Below are 24,362 nucleotides of genomic sequence, written 5' to 3'. Positions count from 1 at the left end.
ATACATTACAATATAAAATAAAGCAGCAGTTGATAGGCCAGGGCAGACATAACTTTAAAATAAAACCGACATATATAAATAGCCAACAAAGGCCTGAGAAAATTAATTAGTTTTTTGTAAATGCAGAGACAACATTAGTGTTGGTGCTTTCTATTAGTTCAGAGGGCAAGCTTTCTCTGACCTTTGCTCAGGGGAAAAAGATTAGATGTGCATATTTATCCTACTGAAAAATAACCTAACCATTTGCACACTGTAAGCGTTAAATGTACTGTACTGGAAATGTACAGTAATTGTTCATTCTTTAGCACTGGAGATGAGACTTCTTTATGAAGGTGGCAATGATGACCAGCAAATCAAATCAAATATCTTTATTACTGTCAAAGACCAGAAAACAGATAATAACAATCCATAATCAGATATAGCATTGAAAGTTGAATTGTATAACAAAAGTACAAAATGATAACCAGCAAAGACAGCAGACTTCTGAAAGATAAATAGGTGGAGTGGGGTGCTGAGATCTATTCATTCCACCACTAACACCAAACCACATTTATCCCTGTCCTGATGATCACTGCATTCCTCCTCCTCCTCCTCCAAGTGCATTGCAGTTCGCGGGTAGGTGGGCGGATACATGTGAGAACCGCTGCCATAATTGATACTTGGAGCGTGGATCGCTGAAACGATTTCCTCATAGAAACCAGAGGTCTGAGTGTTTCCTTCCTTGGATGCACGTGTTTTGCCCAATTGCCTGGTATTTTTAGGCCTCCTAAAGGAAATGGAAAACAATTCTGCATCTTGGCACTAAGCGCCGTTTCTAATAACAAAATCATAAAGTGCGGGTGGCATTCTTTGTATATCCGGGGATGGCATTCCGAGAAGGAAGAGCCTCTACACAGTAGTCTCCAACAGACGCAACGCAGCGCTCTCCTCCCCCTCCTTCGAGCGCGTGGAAGCCTGTTCGCATCGGAGAAATGGTTGTGTGAAGCCGCATCGAGCTTCACTTCTGCGCTTCCCGCGTGTTGCGCGCCCTCTTAACGCAAAGCAAAACCCACCCCTTCCGTGACCCGGCCTAAGGCTCCCGCCCTGACCTTTGAGAGGCCTGCCCGCCGCCTCTCTTCGGGCTGCGCCCCTGCTTTTTCGCGGCCCTCCCCGCGAACTGCGCCCGTCGCTAGAGTGGCCTCTTGCCACGTGATGCCCACTTTGCCCCTGTCGTTTCCACACGTGACAGAGGGGACGCGCACGCGCGCTGTGCGCTTCTCGCCTGCCTTGCTATTCTCCGCTTTATCATGGCGGCCGGAGGGGCTGAGGTGGACGTGGGGGCGGACGCGTCCCTGTTGCCGGGCTGGGAGCGGGAAGGCGCGGCCAGAGAGGCGGCGGAAGGTGCGTGTGGGGATGGGGGCAGAGGCCAGGGCCGGGGAGCAGGCGGCGGGCTCCGGCAGTGCCGCGGGCTGGGCGAGAGGGGAACCGAAGCGGCGTTTCGAGGGGTGGTCAGGAGCCTGCGGGGACGGAGGGGGGAGGAGGAGGAGAGCTTAGGTGTCAGGGAGAAAGATCGCCCAGTTGGATTTGTGCCCAGGATCGGAATTCACTGTCGGAATTCATTCGGGGGGGAGTGTGTAAAGGAATGCAAACGAGATTCTCTGGGCGTGTGCAGAGTGCCTCTGCCTAACTTCATTCCATCCACCCACATCGAGATAAGGCGTACTGGCATTAATTAGGGCTAGTAGGGCATGCGGTAACGGTGGACGCATGCAGGGTGTTGATCGGGCGAGGCAGTGTGACGCACGGCATTAATTAGGGGCAAAGTAACGAGCTGTTTCGCCTCCTGAAGATTATTTCAGAGACGATGATGAGCTGGACGCGTGTGTTGAGGTTGGTTATGAGGAGGCTGCTGTGGGCAAGGCTGGCTAGAGATAAAACCATATGTGTGTTTGCAGGAATGTACTTTTCCAGGGGATCAGATCAACAGAGAGCCTATGCACCTGGGCATACCCAATATAATTTCCTGTTTCCCTGATCTGTTCTTTTCTGCCATTCATTAATCTATTTCCTTTGCCTGTACTGTAAAACTATGAAAAGATAGGGAAACCTAACCCTTAATCACCCAAGCTACCTTAAAAATACAAGAGAAGAACGAATCATTTAAAGACTGTTAAAGGGTTTTGAAGTGTTCTTGAGTTTCCATCATCATGAAGAGGCATACTTTTCTTCCTGGAAACATCGGCTTGTTTACTTAATGTTTATCAGGTGTCATAATTCAGATGACTATTTATGATGTGGTAGCCACTTAGGAATTCATCATGAAGAGCTGTTTTACCATGTTTCCACATGAAGGCAAGTTAACCCATATAACTTTGAGTTTTGGAACTCAAGACACCTAGATTTCTGAGGAGTGGGTGGGTGTTAGTTTCTGATGTGCTGTTGAAAATGGCTTCACTTTATTTGTACTTGTAAGGCTGTTTGTATCACAGCTACAGCTTTTGCCAATGCTGCAAACTTTAGCAGCATTGGTGAGGTTCATAATAGGTATTGCAAGTGTAGACCTGCAACAAAATTTGATGATTTATGGTAAGGCATGTAATATAAATAGGGACCAAAAAACAAACTCAACACATTTTCATTTAAATATTCACTGTGGCCTTCTGAAAAACATTCATGGAAATGGAAGATGGAAGGACAAAGAGTGAAGTTTTAAACTTTTCTCTTGTCAATCAACCATGCTTCATCATCCTGACTTAAGGAGATCTGTGTATGGAAACAATGATCCACATGGATATCTCTAACTCTCACTGGACCAGGGACTGTGTGAATGAAATGACATCCACATATAGATGTCATCTGCATTTAGATGTTTGTACTATTTATTCCAACTTCATGAACCAGGAAATTATGCTTGCACAGATAGATCTTCAGTTAACTTCTAACTCCAGAGGCTTGAGGGCATTGTGTTTCTATGTGCTGCTTTCTGTTGCCACTGTTGCAGAGCAGCATGAGGGCAGTGTGCATGTGCAGCCCTTGAACCCTGCTTGTGTTTTGGAAGAGCTGAGGATCTCTAAAGACAAACCCAGTATTGGCCTTCATATCTCAGGGTCCCCCAGTCTATAAGAACCTGTCACTGCCTTCTCTTTGGGCTCATTTTGGCATCCAATGTGTATGCATATGGGACACCAACTTTACTAATGGGAATAATGATATACTGAACATAATTAACACATCTGAACTTGCCCCAGGAACAGCTGAGAAGAGGACAGGAGTGCAGTAACTTTTAAACAACCTTTTAAGCAACACAGGCTCCAAATTAGGTTTTGGACCAGCCTTAAAGTACTGTATAGATGTGTTCTTGGAAATATGGTTCTCCTGGCTTTCAGAACGGCTTCCTAAGAAAATAAATCTTGCAGCCCTTTAATTAGTACGCCTTGTACTTTAGAGAGTGAGATGCTGATAAAAAGAATAGAATGCAGGATTTATAATTGGTTCATTCACGCTGCTCTTTCAGTACTCTTATCAGCTGTTTTAACAAATTGTGCCAAACTTGATTGAAGATATTCTGCACTCCCATGCTGTCTCCTCCCACCTCCCCATTCTAATTGTAAGAGAGATAGTATTTTCAGGCGACAGGTTGTTTCATACCTTTATCTAGGGAAAATGAAGGAGGCTGCTGGACAGCTCTCCCCACTGCTAATTAGGTAATTTGAGAACTGCTCAGCAGGGATGGGATGGTTGCCACTGGCTTCTTGATTTGCAGTTTCTGAACTTGAACTTTGGAATAACTTAAAATAAGTTTTCAAAATTCAATTTAAACATTGAAATTTGTTAAATGTGGGTGGCAGTTTAAATTTCAGTGGTAGAACTTCTTTTTGTAAACCACTTTGAGATTTTTCTGCCATCAAGTGGTATATAAATGTTATGAAATAAATAAATCTTCTGCATCTGGATGAAATTTTGCATCATTTAAAATGTATTGTGCAACTCTACAAATTAAGCTGTCTGTGCAACATAGGCAAATGGTCCATACATACATACATACATGGTGTCACTAGGGGAGCAGATGACTAAAGTCATTTGAAATTTGGGGAACCTTTAGATATAAAATGTATTGGCTATATAGGGTAATTTTAAGCAAACTTACTCAGAAATAAGTCTCATTAGACTCTTTGGGGTTTACTTCCTAATAAGTGTGTTTATCATCACAGCCATAATCTGAGGTAAAGCCACTGTTGTCCTTAAGTGAGCACTCAAGTGGCAAAGACATACAGCTCCACAGACCCAAGCAGCCACTGCCTTTTCAGGCTCATTACAGCCCTTTGCGATAAGGGCTCTCCCGATGTGGTCAACTCACTGCTCCTGGACTCCTGCAGGGATGCAAAGTCCTTGTGTTTGGAGTTGCCAGCAGGGATGCAGCAACACAGTGCAGTATAATGACAGGTGCCAGTTCCTCTTTGTCACTGGGAATGCAGGTGAGTGCTCAAGTGAATTGAGCAAAGGAGGGCAGCCACCCATGAACTGCTAATCACAAGGTTGATTAGGACAGAAGCTGACCAGTGCTTTTTCCTTTGGTGTAAAAAGAAAGTATATTATGCCACTGTTTAGGGTTGGGGACAGGGTTAAGCAGTGTTTGCCATGAGTCACCTGTGTATCCCAGTCTTTCAAACAGCTGTATACAAATACATGCATTTTTGCTTGTGTAAGAGGTTGTTTGAATAGTGATCTGGCAGGCTACTTTCCCTGGAGAATGCACCATCCCCAGACGAAAAGCTAACTAAGTCAACTGTGCCTTGCTCACTGCTGGCAGCTGTTGCTCTGCTTCTGTATGCTGTCTTTGTGATTTCTGTAGCACTCAATAAGCTTTTAAGTAGCTGTATGAGCACCTGCTTAATTAAAGTCTTACTTGATCCAAGGCATATAAACTAAATGAACTGCACAGTATATCAGAGATGTGTCAGTACTAGCTTGAGAACTGATGTTCCTTTGCCATTCACTTTTGCAGTTAGACCTCTTTACAAATAGTTGGGAAAGGTTGCCTGTCTCACTAAGGGCCTAGAGCAGGGGTAGGCACCCTGACACTTCCTAAAATTTCTGGATTCCATCTGTCCCATCCAGCATGCCTAATGGTTAGGGGTGATGGGAATTTTAGTCTAGAACATTTGGAGACCACATGGTTATCTACCGCTAGCCTAGAGAGGCAGTATGCTTCTTGGCTATCATTTTCCTGGCTGGAAGAAGCACTGCAAGGAATCTTAGTTAACCCTTCCATTTTCAAAAGACTAGGACAGACAGACTAGCACTGTGTTGCTTGCTCATGGTGGGGGAAGAGCACTGCAGTGGGGAAGCAGAGATGTGGAGGGCAAATGCAGCTTCCCACTCCTTTTCCTGTAGATTAAATGCTTTTCAATTTGTGATAGAGAAGTATAAGAAACTGCCTTATACCAATTGAGTCATTGCTCCATACTCTGAGCGCAGGTCTCAAGCAAAAGCTCCATTTAACTGGAAGGAAAAATTGGACCTTCTGTATGCAGATCATGTGCTCTGCCTCTGAGCTGGGCAAACAAGAAAGGCAAGTTTCACTGTACCTGAAACATGGATTCCCATGTCTAAATTTGTTTTAAGAAGTGCTGCTTAGTTTGGTGTAACAATCTACCTATCATGATTTAACCTTTTGATACTTCCTTTTTCTTAGGAGTAAAAGCTGGGACCTGCACCATCTTAGATGTTGTTGAAAACTTGGGGTAAGTAGAAGATTGTGCAACAGCTTACTTCTCTGGGATGTATGTGTGCCGGTGTCCAGGATGACTTTGCAACAACATTAGAATTCTGTTGTTCAGTGCTTAATGCCTGCCTGATGGGTGCCCTTTGTCCATGCTGGGCAAAATTCCATTCTGATAAAATGACTTGCATGATTAGGGTATCCTGAAAATTTGGAATAGCATTGTGGGTTTGGTGGTGATAACGTGTAGCATTTTGCTACCCTGATATTGGGATGAATTTCAGCTGCATTGCATAACTCAAGGTTTGGGGCTACATGCTTTCAGGTCTTCCTAGTATTTCCCTAGCAGTCTGGGAGGAGAGTACCTCCATGGTAGTTAGGTGTACATTTTGTTGGCAGAGCAGTTTCTAGCGCCTCCATTTAGCCAACCAGATAAACTGCAGGGCACTCTTAAACTGTATAGCAGTCTTCCATCGGCAGTAATGTGCCAGTAGCTGATGCTGAGCATATTGTGGCAGGGTTAGACATCAGCACAGGCTACCATGACAAAGTGGTTGGCTACAAAATCCAAGTCATAGGTTGCATTCATATATTGCTTTAATTGCGATACTTTTGGGGCCATTCGGTGAATGGCTATAAGTACAAATTAAAAATAAATAAGCAAATCAATTTAGATTGAGCCTAGTCTCCCCACAAATTTCACACTACCTGCCCCCCCCATGCCTCATTCAGCACAGTCACCACTTGGTTTTAGATTAATCATGGTTTAGTATGTCATGTGAACCCAAAACTGTAGTTAGTCTTAATAGTGAAAACAAGCCAACTTCATTAACTGTGATTTGAAGCTGGCTTGTTTCCACTTCTCACAGTGTAGATTAACCACAGTTTGTCAAGGTTTAAGTGGTGCAGCACGCTTGTAGTTAATCAAGAAGAGAAGCCAAAGCTTCTGAACTCCTGTTGCCCAGACGGTGGTCAGATGATGGAGCATGTGAGCCTGGTGGGGCCTAGGCTCCATTTCCCTAACGCTAAACTAGCCCAAACCAGCCAATCAATCATGATGCCCTGGACAAAAGGGAAGAAGCCAAACACATAATGTAGGGGCATAGGAATCTGCCTTGGACAGAGTCAGATCATTGGTCCATCTAGCCCAGTTTTGTTGACAGTGACTGGCATTGGCTTTCTGGGGTTTCAGGCAGGGAGTTTTACCCAGCATTACCTGGAGAAGCCGGGGATTGAACCTGGGACCTTCTGCTTGCACAGCAAGTGCTCTTCCACTGAGCTACAGCCTTTCTCCTAATCACTTTTATGTTGGCCCATAATGAGCAAAAGGAAGGGAAACTGATCACTTAACTGAATCGTCAAATTAAATCAGAATATTGTCTCTCTTTTGCCCCCCCCCAACAAATTTGCTAAAACATATTTCATTGTCTTCTCTTCCTTCTGTGGCCTGCAAAACCTTCATTTTGTGTCTATAAATACAGGTCTCCTCTTAAGAATGCAGATCCTCGAATGCGTGCACAGGGCATCCAAACGCTTTCTGAAGTCCTCCTGCAATGCTACTCCCTCCTTCAAGAGCAGGAAGGTAGGGCATATGGGCTCAGTCCTCGCTCTTTTGCAACCATGGAGAGTGCTGCTTCAGGAGCTGGCCTCAGCATTCAAGGGATCATGCCCGAGGTAGTGATTAGCAGCAGGAGGTTAGGCCGGCAGGATTCCATGACTCAGTGGTTTTTGACATGCCATATGCTTCTTTGCTGAGTGACTAGGGTGAACTCAGGTTTATTGAAAGCTCTTAACTTTCCGTTAGAAAGCGGTTAAATGTTTGGAAGAGAGTGAAGACGGAAGGCAATGCCTTACTGAAGCAGTGAGGAGTAATGTATTTTGTACTTTCAAGAGGATTATGGATTTTAGGGTGACACAGAGAGGGAGGGATTGACTTAATCCGCTCCACCTCCTCGTGGGGAGGAGTTGCGGTGGACCGCAGAGCCGCTCTCCACACTTCCTGTGGGCGGGGGACTTCGTCCCTCGCTGCTCGGAGGAGTCCCCGGCCGTGTCAGCAGGCAACCGGCCAATCAGCCGGCTGGGGGCGTGGCCGGGGGCTCCCTTTCAAAAGGAGAGGCGCGAGCCGAGAGACCTCCTTTCGGCTCGCTTCCTCGGATCTCCCACCCTCCCTCCCTTCCCTGTAGGCAGGTTTCACCCTATGGCCTTGCTTTGGACTTCGGTTGGTCGCCTGCCCTTGTCGGGGGCCTGGTAGGAATTTTTCCACTTGGCAGATTGGCTGGGCCATTTGGTTTTCGCCTACCACTTAGCAATCGTCACAACTTTGTAAGGTGGCGGTTAGGCATTGAGTGACCTAATGTTGGGGGAGGGGAGGCCGGGCCATCGCCTGCCCCTCCAAGCTTAAGGGTAGTCCGTTAAAGGAATCCGGGGGTGTGGGATCTTGTCCGAAGCCCGGGGCGGGGCTAGGGCCATGCCACGACCCCATTGGAACCCAAGGGGAACTCGAGTTGGTCTGAATCGACGGGGCTCCCCTTATCAGTGGTTTACCCTTACTGGACTTCCTGCTCTGCGGGCAGGAGTCAGATATAGTCAGGTCCACTCAATGCCTAAGCCAATACCGCTCACATGCTGTAACCAATAAAGTTGTGGCCAAATTTTTACCCAATCACATTAACCTTATATTCTGTGTCCTGGTGTTTTTATTTCATTCCCGGGAGGGTGGCTTTGGGGTCTCGACACGCAAATGGTATGACTCTCCTGGAATACTGAGACTCCTGCCTGAGTTTTCCCAGATGTGTATAAGCTAGTTTCAGACCCTTGGCAGTGCCCATCACTGAGTGGCTTCACAGGAACCTCCTTACCATGCTGTGGTCCAGAGCTATGTGGGCAGCATATTCATTGTTAACTTTCAATAATCATAATAATATCTGCAATCCCAAGAACACATGATCAGAGGCGGTCTGAGCTATGGTTCTGCACCAAAGAATGTCCTATGAGATGGGAGATCTTAAGTGTTCAGTTACTGTGCAGTTTCCCTTTAAGAATATCCTCTTGCTGTTTCTTTGGTCATAGTGTTAGGCATTTTGTGTTTGTGTGTGCAACCACTTATCGGTCGTCAGATGAATTTTTAAAAATAGGTCTGAGGAGCCAAGAGTAGGGGGAGAATGCCTGTATTGCCAAGTGACCTGTAATGATTCTGCATTTTCCTTCATCCTTTCAAATCTGCTGAGGCTGATGTGGATGCCAATTTGCCCCATGGATATCTCTATTTGTGGTAGCTAAGCCCAACTACCACCATAGCCCTAGTTTCTGATAATGCTTGTCTGTTCCAGTGTCCCACCTGGTCTTGTTCTATGAGAACCGGCTGAAAGATCATCACCTAGTCATTTCTTCTGTACTGCAGGGACTCAAAGCTCTGGTGAGAATTGTTTTCATGGTAGTCATTCTTGTTTATTCATTTCTGTGTTGCAACTTAATATAAAAGTATATGTATGTGGTGCCCTAGATCTTGGTTAAAACCAAAACATCATAACACAATAAAATCGGAGCAAAATATATTAAAGAAACAGAAATACAGAGTGGATCACCTGATAAGATTATTACAAAAAAGCAAACAATTTTCATAAGAAGCCTTGAAGAAATAATCAAGTGATAGCAATCTGTGGCAAAACTGGGGACAGTCTCTATTCATCTGCTCAGTGGTAGAAAATTGGGGTGCCCCTAGGATAGCAGATTGACCGCTCTGGCTCATTTAACTGAGACCAGTGAAAGCTGCTACAAGACAGGCTGATTAAGGTAGTAGGTGCTGGTGTAGAAAGAATCTTTTCTCAATATACCGGTACTTGGGATTTATAGGGATTAGTTAACAGTGAATTCTCCCCCTTTCTCTCTTAATGATTGGGTCACTGTCACACTGATTAAATGATGGGCTCCTTTTGTTTGTTTCCATTGCACTGACTGATAATATGCCATACAGGGCAGTCTGAGGCCTTAAGCATGCTAACCAGTAGCCATCCTTACATGTAGATGGGTACTGAGTTGTCACCATTACTTTCCTTGTCTCTAGAGTATGTGTGCGGCGTTGGCTCCAGGCCTGGCAGTGTCTGTTCTCAAAGCCATTTTCCAGGAGGTTCATGTCCAGGTAAGTATGAGAAGCCCTGATAGACTCTCTAATTTGGCCTTTGTGTTCCACATCCATGCTTCAGCCTTTCTGTTCTCATTATTATTAAACTAGTTCCTGAAGTATCCTGTACCTCCTGTGGTCCCGCTTGGTGGACAATAGACAGCAGTTCTCTTGGCTAAGACCTGCTCATCAATATTTTCTTGTTGTCAAGAGAATTGAAGCACTGGGTCATGGCAGAAGTTCTGAGAATCATCTCCCCTGCTCTTTGACACTGTCCAAACAATATTAGGAAATCTGAGACTTGATTGTTTTATGGTTGTATTACTGATATTTTGTAATGGGCCTTGGTTGTAAGTCATCTTGGATGGCCATTTCTAGGCAGGCTAGAAATAGTTCTTTAAAAAATAAATAAAACTATGAAACACGGCCTGGGGGAATAGTGCACCGGAGCTGGATATAGGTTCAAGTTTATCATGACTTGTTAAGTTGCCTTTGGCAAGTAACTATATTAGCTGCCATTCTTTCCCTACTCCTCACTGCCCTTATTAATAACCTTATTTGAAAGAGTAGTTGGGTGGGTGGACAATATGAAATTGTGGCAACTTCTCTGAGCCTTGAGTAATTATATATAAAAGGAGTGGACACATGTATCCTTTGTGTGTGGTAATGTATGCAAATTCTGCTGTGAAATGTCTCTAGTTCCGATGTGAATGTGTATACAGTATCTTGATTTTCACATGGAACATTAAGGAAATTGGAGCTACTCTCAGCAAGACTAAAAAGAAAGGTAGAGAGGATGTTATGGAAGGTCCTGGCCTTCAGCTGGGTGTGTGTAAATTTCTGACTTGCCTGCAGTATCTTAATTGTCTTTCTGGCAAATTAGGCACCCAAATCTATACAACAGAGTATGATAACATGAACTGGAGAGGATCATAACAAAAACATAAATCTCTAAGGCTTGGAACAAGTTCATGTAATACTGCTTTATTTCCCAGCTATGTTTTTCTTATCTTCCAGTCTTTGCTGCAAGCGGATCGCCATACAATCTACAGTATCATTACTAACTTCATGAGCAGTCGAGAGGCAGGTGAGATGGATGGCTGTGGAAGGGGCTGAGTTGGACACCCTACTGGAAAACCCTGGGAATTTCCTTACCTGCCGCTTCTTCCTGCAGAACTGAAAGGTCTGGGTGCCGATTTCACCTTCGGGTTCATCCAGGTGATGGATGGAGAGAAGGACCCACGCAACCTGTTACTAGCTTTCCAGATTGTACGAGACATCATTGTGAAAGGCTATGCATTGGGTATGTCCAAGTCCTTGTCAGTGTGGGGAAGCCCATGTTGGCAGCGGTGGGTTGGTTGGTTTAACTTCTTATGCCTGCGGTGTGTGAGGATGCAGGCTGCATGGGGAGCTTGTTAAAGCGTGCATAGCTTTGGAATCATTGAACATAGAACCACAGGTTATACCTGCTGTCGAGGCCATGGTCTACTCTCTCTCTCTCCCTTTCTCTCTCTCAATTTGTGGCCTGTGAGAATGGTAGCACTAAATAGGATACAAATAAATAGTCCATGTCCAGACTTGTGACTGGTTGTTTTGGTCACCCGAAGAACTCATACTGCTGTCTTCACTTCTCAGGGCCCTTTGCAGAGGAGTTGTTTGAGGTGACTTCTTGCTACTTCCCCATCGACTTTACCCCTGTGAGTGAGTAAATCTGGTGCTTTGTCCCTCCTTCACAATGCTTGGATATGGGTATTGGAGCAGGATAGTTTGTGTAATGCCTGGAACTGGGGTGTCCATATGGAGACGGGTTTATTCAGCACAATCATGTCTAAATCTTTCGATTTTGCTTCTCTTCCAGCCCTCCAATGATCCTCATGGAATCCAGAGAGAAGACTTGATCATCAGCCTGCGGGCAGTGCTGACCTCCACTCCCATTTTTGCTGAGGTAGGGCTGTTGTGTATCATGGCTGAAGTCTGTTTTCTGTGCCCTGTGGGTTCTTCCTGAGACCCTGTAGCAGAGTTGGTTCCCATCCTGATATACCATGTTGAGCAATAATCCATTGACAGAGTTGGGGTTCATACATACATACATACCCTGCCCATCTGGCTGAGTTTCCTCTGCCACTGTGAGCGGCTCCCAACAGAATTAAAAGCATAATAAAACATCAAACATTAAAAACTTCCCTTACTGGGGCCCATGATGCAGCCATTTGTAATAGTTTATCCTGTAGTAGTGCACAACAATTTGGATCCTAAAAAGCCCTCTATGAATATATAGGTGTTGGGGGGAAAGCCTGATTTATTTTTGTTAGGGTTAATACCGGAAAATATTCCTAAGGACAAGAAAAATATTCTGCTGTATGCTACAGCGGCAGCAAGATTGTTGATCGCAAGAAATTGGAAAGGTGATAAGATCCCTACTATAATAGAGTGGAGATGTAAACTGGTAGAATTTGTTGAAATGGCTAAATTGTCAGCTATTATTAGGGGTCGTTCAAATCAAGAATTAATTAAAGAATGGGAAGGACTTATAGAATATATGGGAAAGCACTGCCCCGATTTAAAACAATGGGAATAAGGGAAGTCAAAAGCGCGCGAAAAAAAGACAAGAAACATATTGAAACAAAATAGATTTATTTATTGTAATTAAGCAACTGGAAAGTGTTGTGAAATGATGTATTATAATTAAGCAACTGGAAAGTATTAAGAAATGAAATTAAAATATTAAATCACACTCGGTGAGGGGAAGCAGAGGGAGGGAGGGGGGAGATTAGGATATATGTTAATTGTATTCTTTGTGGATTTGGGGACTGTTTGAGATTGTTTGAAACTTTATTTGATGATTTGTAATTGATATAAGTTTTGGAAATAAAATTGGGGGGGGGGGGAGAATATATAGGTGTTGGGGAAGGGAACATCGATTGCAGATCTTCCCTCCCCCTTGCACCACCTCTCAGGTTGCTCTGCACAACATTTTTGAAGGGCAAAGAGGTTGCAAGGTGAAAATTCCTTCTTCTCTTGATAGGAGCATCACATTGTCAGAGCCTTTGTTAAGATAAGCCAATGCATTTAATCTCAGAACAAGCATATTGTAGAGATAATTTTACCCTTAACTTTGAGAGTTCAGTCTATTGCAGATATGAGTTGGGGAGTAAATTTACACTCGGGTCCTTTTGCATTTCCCAACACTGATATTTCAAACTGCTGCTACCATCAGACTTTGGACAGAGAGCTTGATTTATAGATATAAATAAATATTTGCTTTTTTGAAATAAAAAAGCTGGGATTAATGGCTCTCTGAAATGGCTCATATGCTACACAAATTGCTGCCATGGTAGGTATATTTTGTCCATCATAGAATAAAGTCAAGAAGTTATGAAACTGCCAGAGCAGTGGGCAGAGCTGAAGCACCTGAGCATCATATCCAAAGCACTGCCAGGCAAAAGGTGGGGAGTGTTTTTTCCTGGTTTTTTGCTACATTAGCTCCAGGCAGGTGCAGCTGAGAGCCTGGTGATCCTCTCAGAGCCAGCAAAACCACCAGTGGTGGCTTCCTGCCTGCATGAGTGAACCTAGGCCCTCTACAGTGATGGACACTCCCCTCCCACTCACACAAATAGCAGCACACTTTGGCTAAGATGATAGCAGACTGTGCAGTATTCTAACACAAATACCCAGTCACCACCAAGGTAGTGTCGGTGGGGAGTATTGCACTGTACTCTTTATATGGGTTTTACGTTGTTTTGTGAGGCCTGCTGGTTTGGGCTCTGGTCTGATCTTCTGAGGTATGTTATAACCCCAAATTACTGGTATGCTGAGCAAAATATATTGAGATTTCCAGGATCTTCTCTCCTTACAGTTCCTGATCCCGTTGCTCATTGAGAAAATGGACTCTGATGTACAAAGTGCCAAGCTGGACTCCCTGCAAACCTTGGTAAGAGCACTGAGCAAAGGTATCAAGGCTCCGCAGTAGGTTGCCATGCAGCCCTCTCTGCTCCTGCAGCTTTCCTCAAAGCAAGCATGCAGTTTTCTCTTTCCCCTGCATTGGGATTTATGTGCCCTTCAAGCTGATTTAAGGGGTGGCAGCAGCTCTGGTGCTGCTTCTAGATAATGCAGCATCTTGACTGCAAATTAACAACACACCCCAGATGACTCATGTCTGGCTCTTTCCCCTCCCTCCCCCACACCTTTTTTTCTTTTGCAGAATGCTGCCTGCATGATCTATGGGGAGAAGGAGCTGAAGGAGTTCCTACCCAGCCTTTGGTCATCCCTGCGCAGGGAGGTGAGAGGAGCGAGGATTCCCAAAGCGAGGTGGTTCTGGTGTCCTGTGAAAGTGCATCCATTACATTGTTCCTGCTCTCTGTATCTGGGGACTGCTTGAAACATTATATACTGTACTGGCCTGAATATATAAGCCTCATCTTTTTTCCCCAAATTCTGACTGTGAAAAGTTAAAGTGTTGTTTAAATTTAAATTCACGACCTTAGAAAAATTGGCTTTTACGATATTGCTGCTGAAACAGATATACGGTAAAACGGAACGGGTGTGAGTGCCTGTGGAATTTTAAGGGAGCGGCTTATATTTGGGTATTTCCCCCCCTTCCTTTTCCCCCTCCCTTGAATTTTAAAGGTGAGGCTTATAGTCGTGTGCGGCTTATATTCAGGCCAATACAGTAGTTTTATTACAGTGAATTATCAGGCTGTTGTAATATTTGACGGACCTGTAAAGAAGCAAATAACCCCCCTTTCTCCCCCCTCCCATTCATTATGATCACTGGCTGGATCACTGGATTACTTGCTGGATTGCGGGATCACTGACTGGATTATTTGCAGGATTGTCTGCACTGTACAGCTGATTCTCCTCCCTGTTCCTCAACAGGTGTTCCAGACAGCAAGCGAGAAGATTGAAGCAGAAGGTCTGTCTGCTTTGCGTGCTCTGTCAACATGTCTGTCCCGCTTGGTGCTCAGTTCCGATGATGAGGATCTTTTAGATTCTTTCCTTACAAGCATTCTGCAAGGTAACCTTTGGAGCAACTTCCCATTTCTAGCATCTTTCCAATCCTGTGAAAGACCTTCCATTTCTCATTCATAAACTGCTGCTTGGAGGAAATGACTACTTCCCCAAGGGAAAAAATCTCGTCATGCTGTTGCAGCCATGATTTGGTTTACAGGACTGGAGGGAAGGGGTGGAAACTGGAGCTGACTTGTGGGAAGGCAGCAAGTTCTCCACTAAGCTTTGAAATTGTTTGCAAGCTGGTGGAATTCAGTAGTGGGATTTCTGCAGTGGCATTGGGAGTGATACTGTTTCTCCCAAGCGCTCTTACCTGTTTCAGATTGCAGACACCATCTGTGTGAGCCTGACATGAAGCTGGTGTGGCCAAGTGCCAAACTCTTGCAGGCGGCTGCAGGGGCCTCTTTGCGAGCCTATTACCGGATCACATACAGTGTCCTTCCCTTGCTGGTGGAACAGTACACCAAACATGAGCAGGTGAGGACAAATGGGAGTGGAATATGCTTGTGATGGAGAGTAGTGAAATGGGCTTAGGTGACTGCAGTCTCATATTAAGGGATGTTTAGTGGCATAAACTTGTGCCCCAGGCATATGCTTGGGCTCAAATTCCATGTAGGACAATGGCCTGCAGATCTTGTCTCTCCTTCTGTGTCTTAGTCCCTTCAACCCATCCTCTGCCCTTTTTGATCTCTTGTAGAGTAGCCAGCACAGGACAATCTTGGAAGTGCTGCTTGGTTTCTTGGAGCTGCGGCAACAGTGGGGGCCTGAGGAAGACGGTGAGATGGTTCTCCATTCTTCTTGTTTCCTGCTAGCAAGGCTGCCCTTCTGAAGCATCCTGGGCTTCCAATGTTCCTGTCTTGCCCAGAGCAGTTGTTGGCAGAGAAGAGTCGCCTTAATATATGGGATTTAGCAATGGCCTGTTTGGGAAGGGGGGGGGGCGGGCAGTGAGATGGGTGCAGTAATAGGGAGAAGAGAAATGCGGAGACAACAGAATTGAAAAACAAAGAGTTTGACAGGATAGCTTCCTAGAAAAAAATCTAGCCCTTGTGGTCGGTGAGAGAAGTCTTAGAAAATGTTCGCAAAAGTGTTGGGCTCCAACTACAGCACACATTTAAAGCAGTATCATATCACCTTAAACAACAGATAGTTGTTTGGAGACCAATATTTTCCTCACAGAGCTACAATTCCCAGAGTGGTTTAACAATCAATCCCTGTTCTAACAACTCTCAGCACCCTTAACAAACTAAGGTTCCCAGGATTCTTTGGGGTAAGAAGCCATGACTGTTTAAAGTGGTATGAAAATGCTTTAAATGCAATGCAGTTGGAACCCCAGCCAAATATTCCAGAACCAAAGCTTCTTTGAGCATGGCTTTCAGTGACCAAGTAGAAATGCTTTTTGCAGGATGACATGGTGGCTGCAGTTGAATAACCCTGGTGGATGACTGCAAGCCATCTGTGTTTTTTTCTTATCCAGGTACCATTGCTGACCACTCAGAATTTTAGGAAGTTTCTCATGTTTCACTATCTAAATTCTGATCACAATCCTCTCAGACCCCTACCAAGGACTTTGTAATTTCTAGCGATTCGTGCCCAGGATGATCAGTCTAATGACACTGCCTGTGTGCCTGTTTCTCTCCCTTGCAGACAAGAGTCCACTGCTTTGCTTCAAAGATGCCCTGTGTTCCGTGGTGTTCTCTGCACTTTCTGAGTCCAGTGTGCAACTTCAGTTGGTTGGCATCCGGGTTCTGACCTTTCTAGGATCACTGCAAGGTATGTGTTGATCTGTGGGTTACCCCCAGAAGTCGGGGAAGAATTACGGCTTGTTTAGAGATTTTTCCCTTGGTGTGCATTCCTTTACAGATCCAATCAATCTAGCGTGCACACAGAGCTGTTTCCAACATGTGTGTGCAGCCAGACAGCTGGACTTGAATCAGATTAGGTACTGTCCCACCCAACCTTGCATAACTTGGACTATATGGGCTGCAGGCAGCCTCTAGGAAGTGGAATGCAATATAGTAAAACTGGCACTGATAGCAGAGTGTTACTACCAGGGAAAGGAAAGGCTTTGGACTTCAGTCTCTCTTCTGTTTCAGGGCTCCTGACCCTCTCAGATGTGGAGATGTTTGTGGATCACCTTACAAAGTTAATCTTGCATGAGGATGATTCCCAGACCAGGTGAGGGGTAGAAACAAGGCTGGACCCTGTGGGTGCAAGGGAAACAGCAGGCATTGTTGAACTTCCCAGAATTGTCTTTGGGCTTATCTCTTTCTAAATACAGTATTGAAAATGTTTACATTCTTTTAGTTCGCTACCTTTAAATGGCAAATGACAAGGTTTCTAATACAGTCTCATGAATTACTCATTTCTTAATCCAAAATTCTGCTTCTGTTTGGTGTTGTCTTACTCTGATCTGTTAAGGTTTGCTTGTGTATTAATTAAGAAAAGGGCTTTACTAATACTGCTTTTAAGATCTTTTTTCAACCTTAAGTTTTGTACTAAAACATCCTTTGGTTTATCATGCTTTGTTCTAATGTGCGAATAGAGCTCATATCCTCATTCTCTTAGCACAGATTCATTTCAGTCTGAACCTAATAGTGTAGTTAAACATTCTTCCGAAAAAATGGCCCTCGTAGTGTAATAGTCTCTAAATCCTTTTTAAAAAATGTCTAGCTTGGTAGCATCCTGTTGTTTGTTTTAAGATTTCAAGCGCTGTATCTTTTCCTCTGGCCTGCACTTCCTATTCAGTGTGCTGTGCATCCAAACCTGCCAGTCACAGGACAGTTCCCAAACAGATCCAGTGATACCTTTTCATAGTTTCTATAGTGATGTGAGAATCCCACCCTCTTCTGATAAGTTCTTAGATGAACCCAGGTAGAGTGAGCTTAACAAAACCTGGGCAGTCTGCATCGCTGTTTAACCTGCGTTCTTGTCAGAAGAGCTCCTGTAATCAAGGGAACATTTTTATAAAATGTAGTGCACACACAGCTCGATATTACAATTATAAAATTAGATTACCATGGAAAGAGCTGCGAGTTGCTTTAGGGTATTGAGTGACCAACAAGTTCATCCATCCTTGCACACTCCTTTATCCCTGCAGCATGGTAGCTATGGAGGCGGCTGGACGCCTGGCTCCCCTCTATCCACAAGCCTTCAGCAAGTGCTTGGTTCAGAAGTTCTCAGAAGGGCTGCAATCAGGTACAGCATGCAAGTTGGGCGGGTTGTGGGGAAGTGGGTGTCCTCTCTTATGCTGCCTTTACTAAGCATTTGTGGAGAAGTTCACAGCGTCTATCCCTGAGTGTTAGCTGCATTGTAGGCAGAGCTGTTGCAGGGGGCTTTGACTTGAATCTGCGCAGTCTCTGTGCCTTGAGGAACGTGAGTAAGGCCAAATGGGCAGACTGTTAGGTTAGCTCCAGGTCCAAGAATCAACCATTCCCAAATCATGTGGAGGGCTAGAAGGTGGGAGCTCCATGGCCCTGTCCCTAGGGACAAATTACTTGACTGGCTGTTGTGTTCTGTGTGCTGTTTCAGAGCTTCAGGAGGACAGCAATCCATCCCAGCAGGAACGTCGCCTGCAGGCTCTAGCAGCTGTGTCCACACACCCTAGTATAGTGAGGGAAACAGTTCCAGTCCTCCTGCAGCACTTCCAGCAGATTCAGCAAGGTAGTGTAAGAATTGTATGCGATAAACTATTGATACTTCGTAAGCGAGGAACCTAGCCCAGTGCTTGGGACAGCAATAACAGAAGGGCTCAGCATCTGTGTGTCATTAATAGAATGTGTAAGATTGGGAGGGGCTGGAACTCAGTAGTAGAGTGTCTGCTAAACATGGAGAAGGCCCCAGGTTCAATCCCTGGCATCTCCAGAAAAGACTGGATAGCTCAGTTGGTTAAAGTGTGATGCTGATAATGGCAAGGTTGCATGTTCGATCCCTGAATGGGACAGCTGCGTATTCCTGCATTGCAGGGGGTTGAACTAGATGGTCCCCAGGGTCCCTTCCAACCCTACAGTTTATGTTTCCATGACTTCCTGTCTGAAACACTGAAGAGCCACTGCCAGTCAGTGTAGACAGCTCTGAGTTAGGTGGACCCAGGGGCCTGACTCCTTGTAAGGCAGAGCTTCCTTGTTCCTATGGAAGGGGTTAGTAGAGAGCTGTTTGTACACAACCTTCCTCGGGGCAGAGGCTCAGCCTTGGTAACCTTTAGGTGCCTACAGTCCCATAATTCTATCATTAGTGGGAGAAGTACAGCTTGCTGTTGGAAGCCTAGGACCATCAGTCTTTGACTGTTTTGGCCCATAACCCATTTCTGACACAATGTGATGCCTTTAAATGGCCATGGTGATAATGTATTAGTAATTTTTTTAAAAAGAAAAACACCTTGGAACTGGTAGTCTCCACCCTGAATGCTCTTTTGACTTTTTTAAATTTTATTTTGCAGAGAGTATACCTGCAGATACCCACTCTGTGGTGTCCGTGTGCCAAAGTCTGCAGCAGGTGGCATTCCAGTGCCAGCAAGATGCTCAGAGTTACTGGTACTTCCACCAGGCTGTGGTGCCCTGCTTGGTGGGCTTAGCAGTCAAGGCTGCAATGCAAGGTAAGGTGGGGAGATGAGCACAGACCCTGTGCTCTCCGAACCAGGCCAGTACCCATAGCTCAGGTGGGATTCTGTATACTTTGAAACCTTGAGAGAAAGGGAGGGACCTTTCCCTTATGCTGGGCTGGCCTTTACCCACTTGGGTCCAATCTCTGTGTCACTGTCAGGTGTCCATTATGCAGGTGGCAAACTGAAAGGCAAACCTTGGAGCTGATGGGATTCCAGGAACTGTCTCCACCCCCTCACATTTACCCCTCCCCCCCATTTTTCATGACTATTTTCAGAGAATTCCCATACATTGCCAAGCAGTGTGCTGCTGAAGGAAGAAGCCTTATCAGCCATGGTATCGGTCATCAGCAGTGCGTGTACACACTTAAGACCAGAGTGAGTAGCAGCTGTTGCCATCCTGTGATCTCTGTCCTTGCAGAGTTGACAAGTAGTGATGCATAATCTTTGTGCTTTTGGATAAGGTCAGGTTCTAGCATGCCTCCGCGAACAGAAGTGCAGGCAGTCTCCCCTTCCCCTCCTTGGTGCTTTTATACTACTGTCTGATGTCAAGAAAATGAAATAGATATCTTGACTTTCAGAAGACATCTGAAGGAGGCCCTGTATAGGGAAGTTTTTAATGTTTGATGTTTTAATTTGTTGGAAGCTGCCCAGAGTGGCTGGGGCAACGCAATCAGATGGGCAGCATATAAATAATGAATTGTTATATTATTATGTGCTGTAAACCAGTGTTCTTGTTTCTTCTTCTTGGCAGGCAGGCTGCCCAGAGTGTCTCCAAAGTGGTTCCCCTCTTCTTGGATGGAGAGCTTTCCTTCCAACCTGGAAACACCTTTCCCAGCACTTTCCAGCCCTTCCAGGTATCTTGTATCAGTGAGGCGCTACTGCTGCTGCTGCATATGGGGAAATGTGGCCAGAGACTTTGGTAGTGGAAACAATATTTCTTTTCCTTTACAGGATGGGCAGTGTCTGATGGCAGCCCAGAGAAGGCTTGTTGCACTCCTCATGGCCTTTGTCTGCTCACTGCCAAGGAATGTGAGTCCTGGGAAAGATTTTGGGGGCGGGGGGAGGTTGCCTCATGGCTGAGAGAATGGATCTGCCCATCCTGCCTTGTGTGCCTGATCGCTAGGCAAGTGATGCTGGGAGCCAGCAGCTTGAAAGCTCTGCTGTTGCCTCCATGCCTCCCCACGCTCTGGCTTCCTTTCAGGTTCCAATTCCTCAGCAAGACCGCTTGCTACGTGAACTGCTAGCCCTGAGCTGCTCCTGTGACTGCCCTTTCACTGCCACAGCTGCTGCCAAATGCTTTGCAGGACTGGTTAACAAGCACCCAGCAGGTAACCGACGGAGTACTAGGACTGAAGGGCTCGGGGTGTTGATCAGAGGCTCGTGAAACCTCAGAGCTGGGCTGTGTTAAGTGATGCCCTGCTTGACTTATGCAAGAAGTTACATGGAACAACAGTCAAGTCTCTTTACCCTATCCAGGGCCTCAATTAGATGAGCTGTTGGAGTTGGCCATGAACAAGTTGGAGCATGGCCTGAATGAGGGTCCTCATCAAAGCCAGGCCCTCACTCTGCTGCTGTGGGTGAGTTTCTGCCATCCCCCATCCCTCCCGTCTCTGCCAGAAACAGAGCTCAATGTGCCTTTCTTTTTGCCCTGCAGGTGAGTAAGGCTTTGTTGCTACGCTACCACCCGCTAACCACACACCTGACGGACAAGGTGAGCTTCTGGGAAAGGCCTGGGACCCTCAGGGAGGCCACTGTGCCCTTACCACATTGAATGGCTCCTGTCCTTTACCCTGCAGCTCCTCGTGCTTTTGGGGGACACGGTCCTTGGCCCTGCGGTGGGCGATGGCCTTGCCTTGCTCATGGCCGACTCCCCAGATGTGCTGGGCAAGAGCTGCCACGCTGAGGTGCGCCTCATGTTTCGCCAGCGCTTCTTTACAGAGTGTGTGCCGCAGTTGGTGCAGGGTTTCCACACAGCAGCTCCTGGTAAGAATTTCCTCTGTCCCATTCCTTACAGAAAGCATCTGAATTAACAGGAGGAGCACAGTTGGAATAATGGTCAAATTGAAATGGGGAAGCTACTGCAGCATTTTAGCATTTTTTTTGTCTGCAGAAATTGTGGACTCCTTGCATGACCTGCCTTTTGTAGCCCTCTTTGGACAGTAGGAGCTTCTGAACCCTCGACAACAAGAGGAGCAGTCCGAGCCTCTCGCCTTTTTCTTCCTCTTCCCGGACCCCTCGGAGTTTCTGGAGATGATTTTGGGTAGGAGAGCTCTAAACTGTGAGCTCGCCTACTGTGCCTGTTACTTTTCCATGAGAAATGGGATTAAACAAATGGCTTTTCTTTGCTGGCAAGAGGTGGTCTTCACTGTAGGCTCTGTGGAGGTCATTTGCTATTCAATTTCTAAACGGTCATAACCTTTTCAGATGAGTCTCCTCGGAGCCACAGGATTAAGCCTTGCCCTTCTGTTCTTCCTAGATGTGAAGGCGAATTACCTGAAAGGCCTGTCTCACATACTGAACCACCTGCCCAAACCAGTGCTAGTGACAGAGCTGCCTACGGTGAGTGTGCAGCAGTGCTGAGCACCAGGCCCTAAGAACTCTTGGGAATTATTTTGTGGGTGGGGCGCATTATGGAGAAGAATGATGCCCCCCTCTTTCAGCTAGGATAGCTCAGTTGGGTGGAGTATGGTGCTGATGATGCCAAGGTCGCAGGCTCAATCCTTGTATGGGACAGCTGCATTGCAGGGAGTTGGACTAAATGATCCTTAGGGTCACTTTCAACTCTTCAGTTCTGTTGATTCCATGACTCTACCCTCTTATCCCCCAGTTGCTACCTCTCCTGCTGGAAGCTCTGTCGTGTCCTGACCTTGTGGTGCAGCTCTCAACTTTGCACTGCCTACAGCCGCTGTTGCTCGAGGCGCCACACGTCATGAGCCTGCACATCGACACACTCGTGGGCAAATTTATCAGCCTGACAGACAACCCTGCTATGGTGAGTACTGGGTAGCCTCTTTTATGCAGCTGGATACTCCCAGTTTCCTCCTGGATGGTCAGTGGAAGACTAAACGTACCGTTTATATTGCAGGCAATCCGCATTGCTGCGCTACAGTGCCTCCATGCACTTGTCTCCCTCCCCACTCCGGTGGTAAGTAATGGATCTGCCCGATAGCTTGCCAGATGCTCCAACTGGGTAGTTCATCTGCCTTACTTGTGCCAAGATCTACTTGTCTCCTGTTGCTAGCACAAACAGCTATTAAGACCTCCATGGGAACTGTGGGGACCTCATTGATGGTGGCTTCTGCTTGCTACCAGGTGATACCTTACAAGCCACGCGTGATTCGAGCCCTGGCCAAACCCTTGGACGACAAGAAGCGGCTGGTGCGGAAGGAAGCTGTGGCAGCACGAGGAGAATGGTGAGCAGGACCCTTTCTCTTGGGGGAACAGTGTAGAAAAAAACAGTCCCAACTTCAATACACTGTAGTTGCTCGACTTGGCTGTCCTTGAGGCTCACTGTAATTAAATTGGAGGTAGGTTAACACATCCTTGTACAGATGTGATGAAGTCATTTTGATTGAGCGTAGAGGTTTGGATTAATAACTTGGGTTCTGACTAAGCAATCAGGATGGGAAGAAATGTATAAGGAAGACTGGAAAAGAAATGTAGAATATCTGAATTATTGTAAACACATTAAAATGTTAACAGCAATGGAATAAATTCAGCAGTAAGAAATATTTTGATATAAAACCGGGAAAACGAGAATTGGGGGGGGGGGGATAGAATATGTAGCAGAAAAGAGTTAATAAAATGAACCGGGGATGGGGGGAGGGAAGTCAATGATAAACGTAGGTTTTGTATTTGGATGTAAAGTGTTTAAATTTGCAAAAAAATGAAAATGGTAATTATAAATAAATAAATATTTATTTATTTATAAATAAATAAAGGGTTCCTTTTGTTCAAGCCTTGCTGCTGCTAAAGCCCGCTGTGGTGTTCTTTTTCTTCAGGTTTCTGCTTGGGACACCTGCCAGGTGAAGGTTCACACTGCAAATCCTGACTGACAATCTCACCTGCCCCCACTCACCTGGTAAGCTGTCGGCCTTGATGTCCTGGGGCCTAGATTTCCATGCAAAGCAGCAAGGCTCTGGGCAGAAGAGGACTTTTTTGTAGACTGCCCTTTCCTAACGACAACATCAGCGTTCAGTAGGAAGGAACAGCCGGCCCCTGTTCCTGCTGCAGCGCAGTAGTGAGTGGAGGTGGCAGGACCCCCGTATATTATGTATGTATGGGGCCAGAAGAATAAAAACTTGTTTGCTAACAGCCTCTGGCAAAAGTGCTTCTTGTGGGGAAGTAGTAGAAATAAGGGCCTTGCCTTCACCTTATATTAAGTCCAGCTTCCCCACCTTCCTGCCATAATGGTGTCTGTGTACAGAGAGATTTTTCATGTGCTAATAGAACTAAAGCCTACTGCATGAACTTAGCACTTCTCATGCAAAGATCATACAGTGAATTACTTTAATACAGAATATTTCTGAATACAAGTTGCAAGAGCTGAGTCTAGGAACATTCTGTCTGATGTGATACCTGCTGGAGAAATCTAGCAAACTAGCATAGGAAGATACTGACTGATCTGGTATGCCTTTTTCTGTAAGTGCAGGCTGCTGGTGGTTTACTTTCTTGATTATCAGCCACTAGTATTAAATTGGTGAAGCTGCAGCTGCCTTGGCAGTAAAATGAGTTTAGAAATCCACCTGGGCCCCTGTGTGGCATTCTGCAATGAGGTGGTAGTTTGCTTGTCTGGAAAGTGTTCTACAAATAAAGTTTTTAAAGAGTGCCACTACTGCCCATCTGAATTTTATACATGGCATTAAAGGCTACAGCTCCCTAGTTCCTCTGCTGTGTCTTTGCAGTGGCAACCCTCATTAATGAACATACAGTGG

The 24,362-nt window shown here is 45.6% G+C and overlaps 1 protein-coding gene across 1 annotated transcript; it reads left to right on the top strand.

Moving 5' to 3' along the window:
- The first annotated feature begins 1,240 nt into the window (after window positions 1-1,240).
- MMS19 (MMS19 homolog, cytosolic iron-sulfur assembly component) lies at window positions 1,241-24,256 on the top strand. Its single transcript, XM_033149879.1, has 31 exons — window positions 1,241-1,380; window positions 5,675-5,723; window positions 7,183-7,283; window positions 9,031-9,116; window positions 9,765-9,839; window positions 10,839-10,908; window positions 10,996-11,124; window positions 11,457-11,518; window positions 11,680-11,766; window positions 13,678-13,752; window positions 14,023-14,100; window positions 14,697-14,835; window positions 15,151-15,305; window positions 15,526-15,604; window positions 16,473-16,598; window positions 16,922-17,003; window positions 17,926-18,023; window positions 18,357-18,488; window positions 19,264-19,419; window positions 19,704-19,803; window positions 20,180-20,282; window positions 20,380-20,457; window positions 20,630-20,756; window positions 20,905-21,005; window positions 21,083-21,139; window positions 21,225-21,411; window positions 21,905-21,987; window positions 22,256-22,420; window positions 22,514-22,573; window positions 22,741-22,841; window positions 23,430-24,256. Exons 1-31 carry the CDS (start codon window positions 1,287-1,289, stop codon window positions 23,455-23,457), a joined length of 3,063 nt encoding a protein of 1,020 aa, XP_033005770.1. The 5' UTR covers window positions 1,241-1,286; the 3' UTR covers window positions 23,458-24,256.
- The last annotated feature ends 106 nt before the right edge of the window (window positions 24,257-24,362 follow it).

Source organism: Lacerta agilis, chromosome 5 (assembly GCF_009819535.1).
Source record: "Lacerta agilis isolate rLacAgi1 chromosome 5, rLacAgi1.pri, whole genome shotgun sequence".
NCBI classification, from domain to species: domain Eukaryota; kingdom Metazoa; phylum Chordata; class Lepidosauria; order Squamata; family Lacertidae; genus Lacerta; species Lacerta agilis.
The sequence above is the reverse complement of the archived record's forward strand: the minus strand, read 5'-3'. Positions and strand labels throughout refer to the sequence as shown.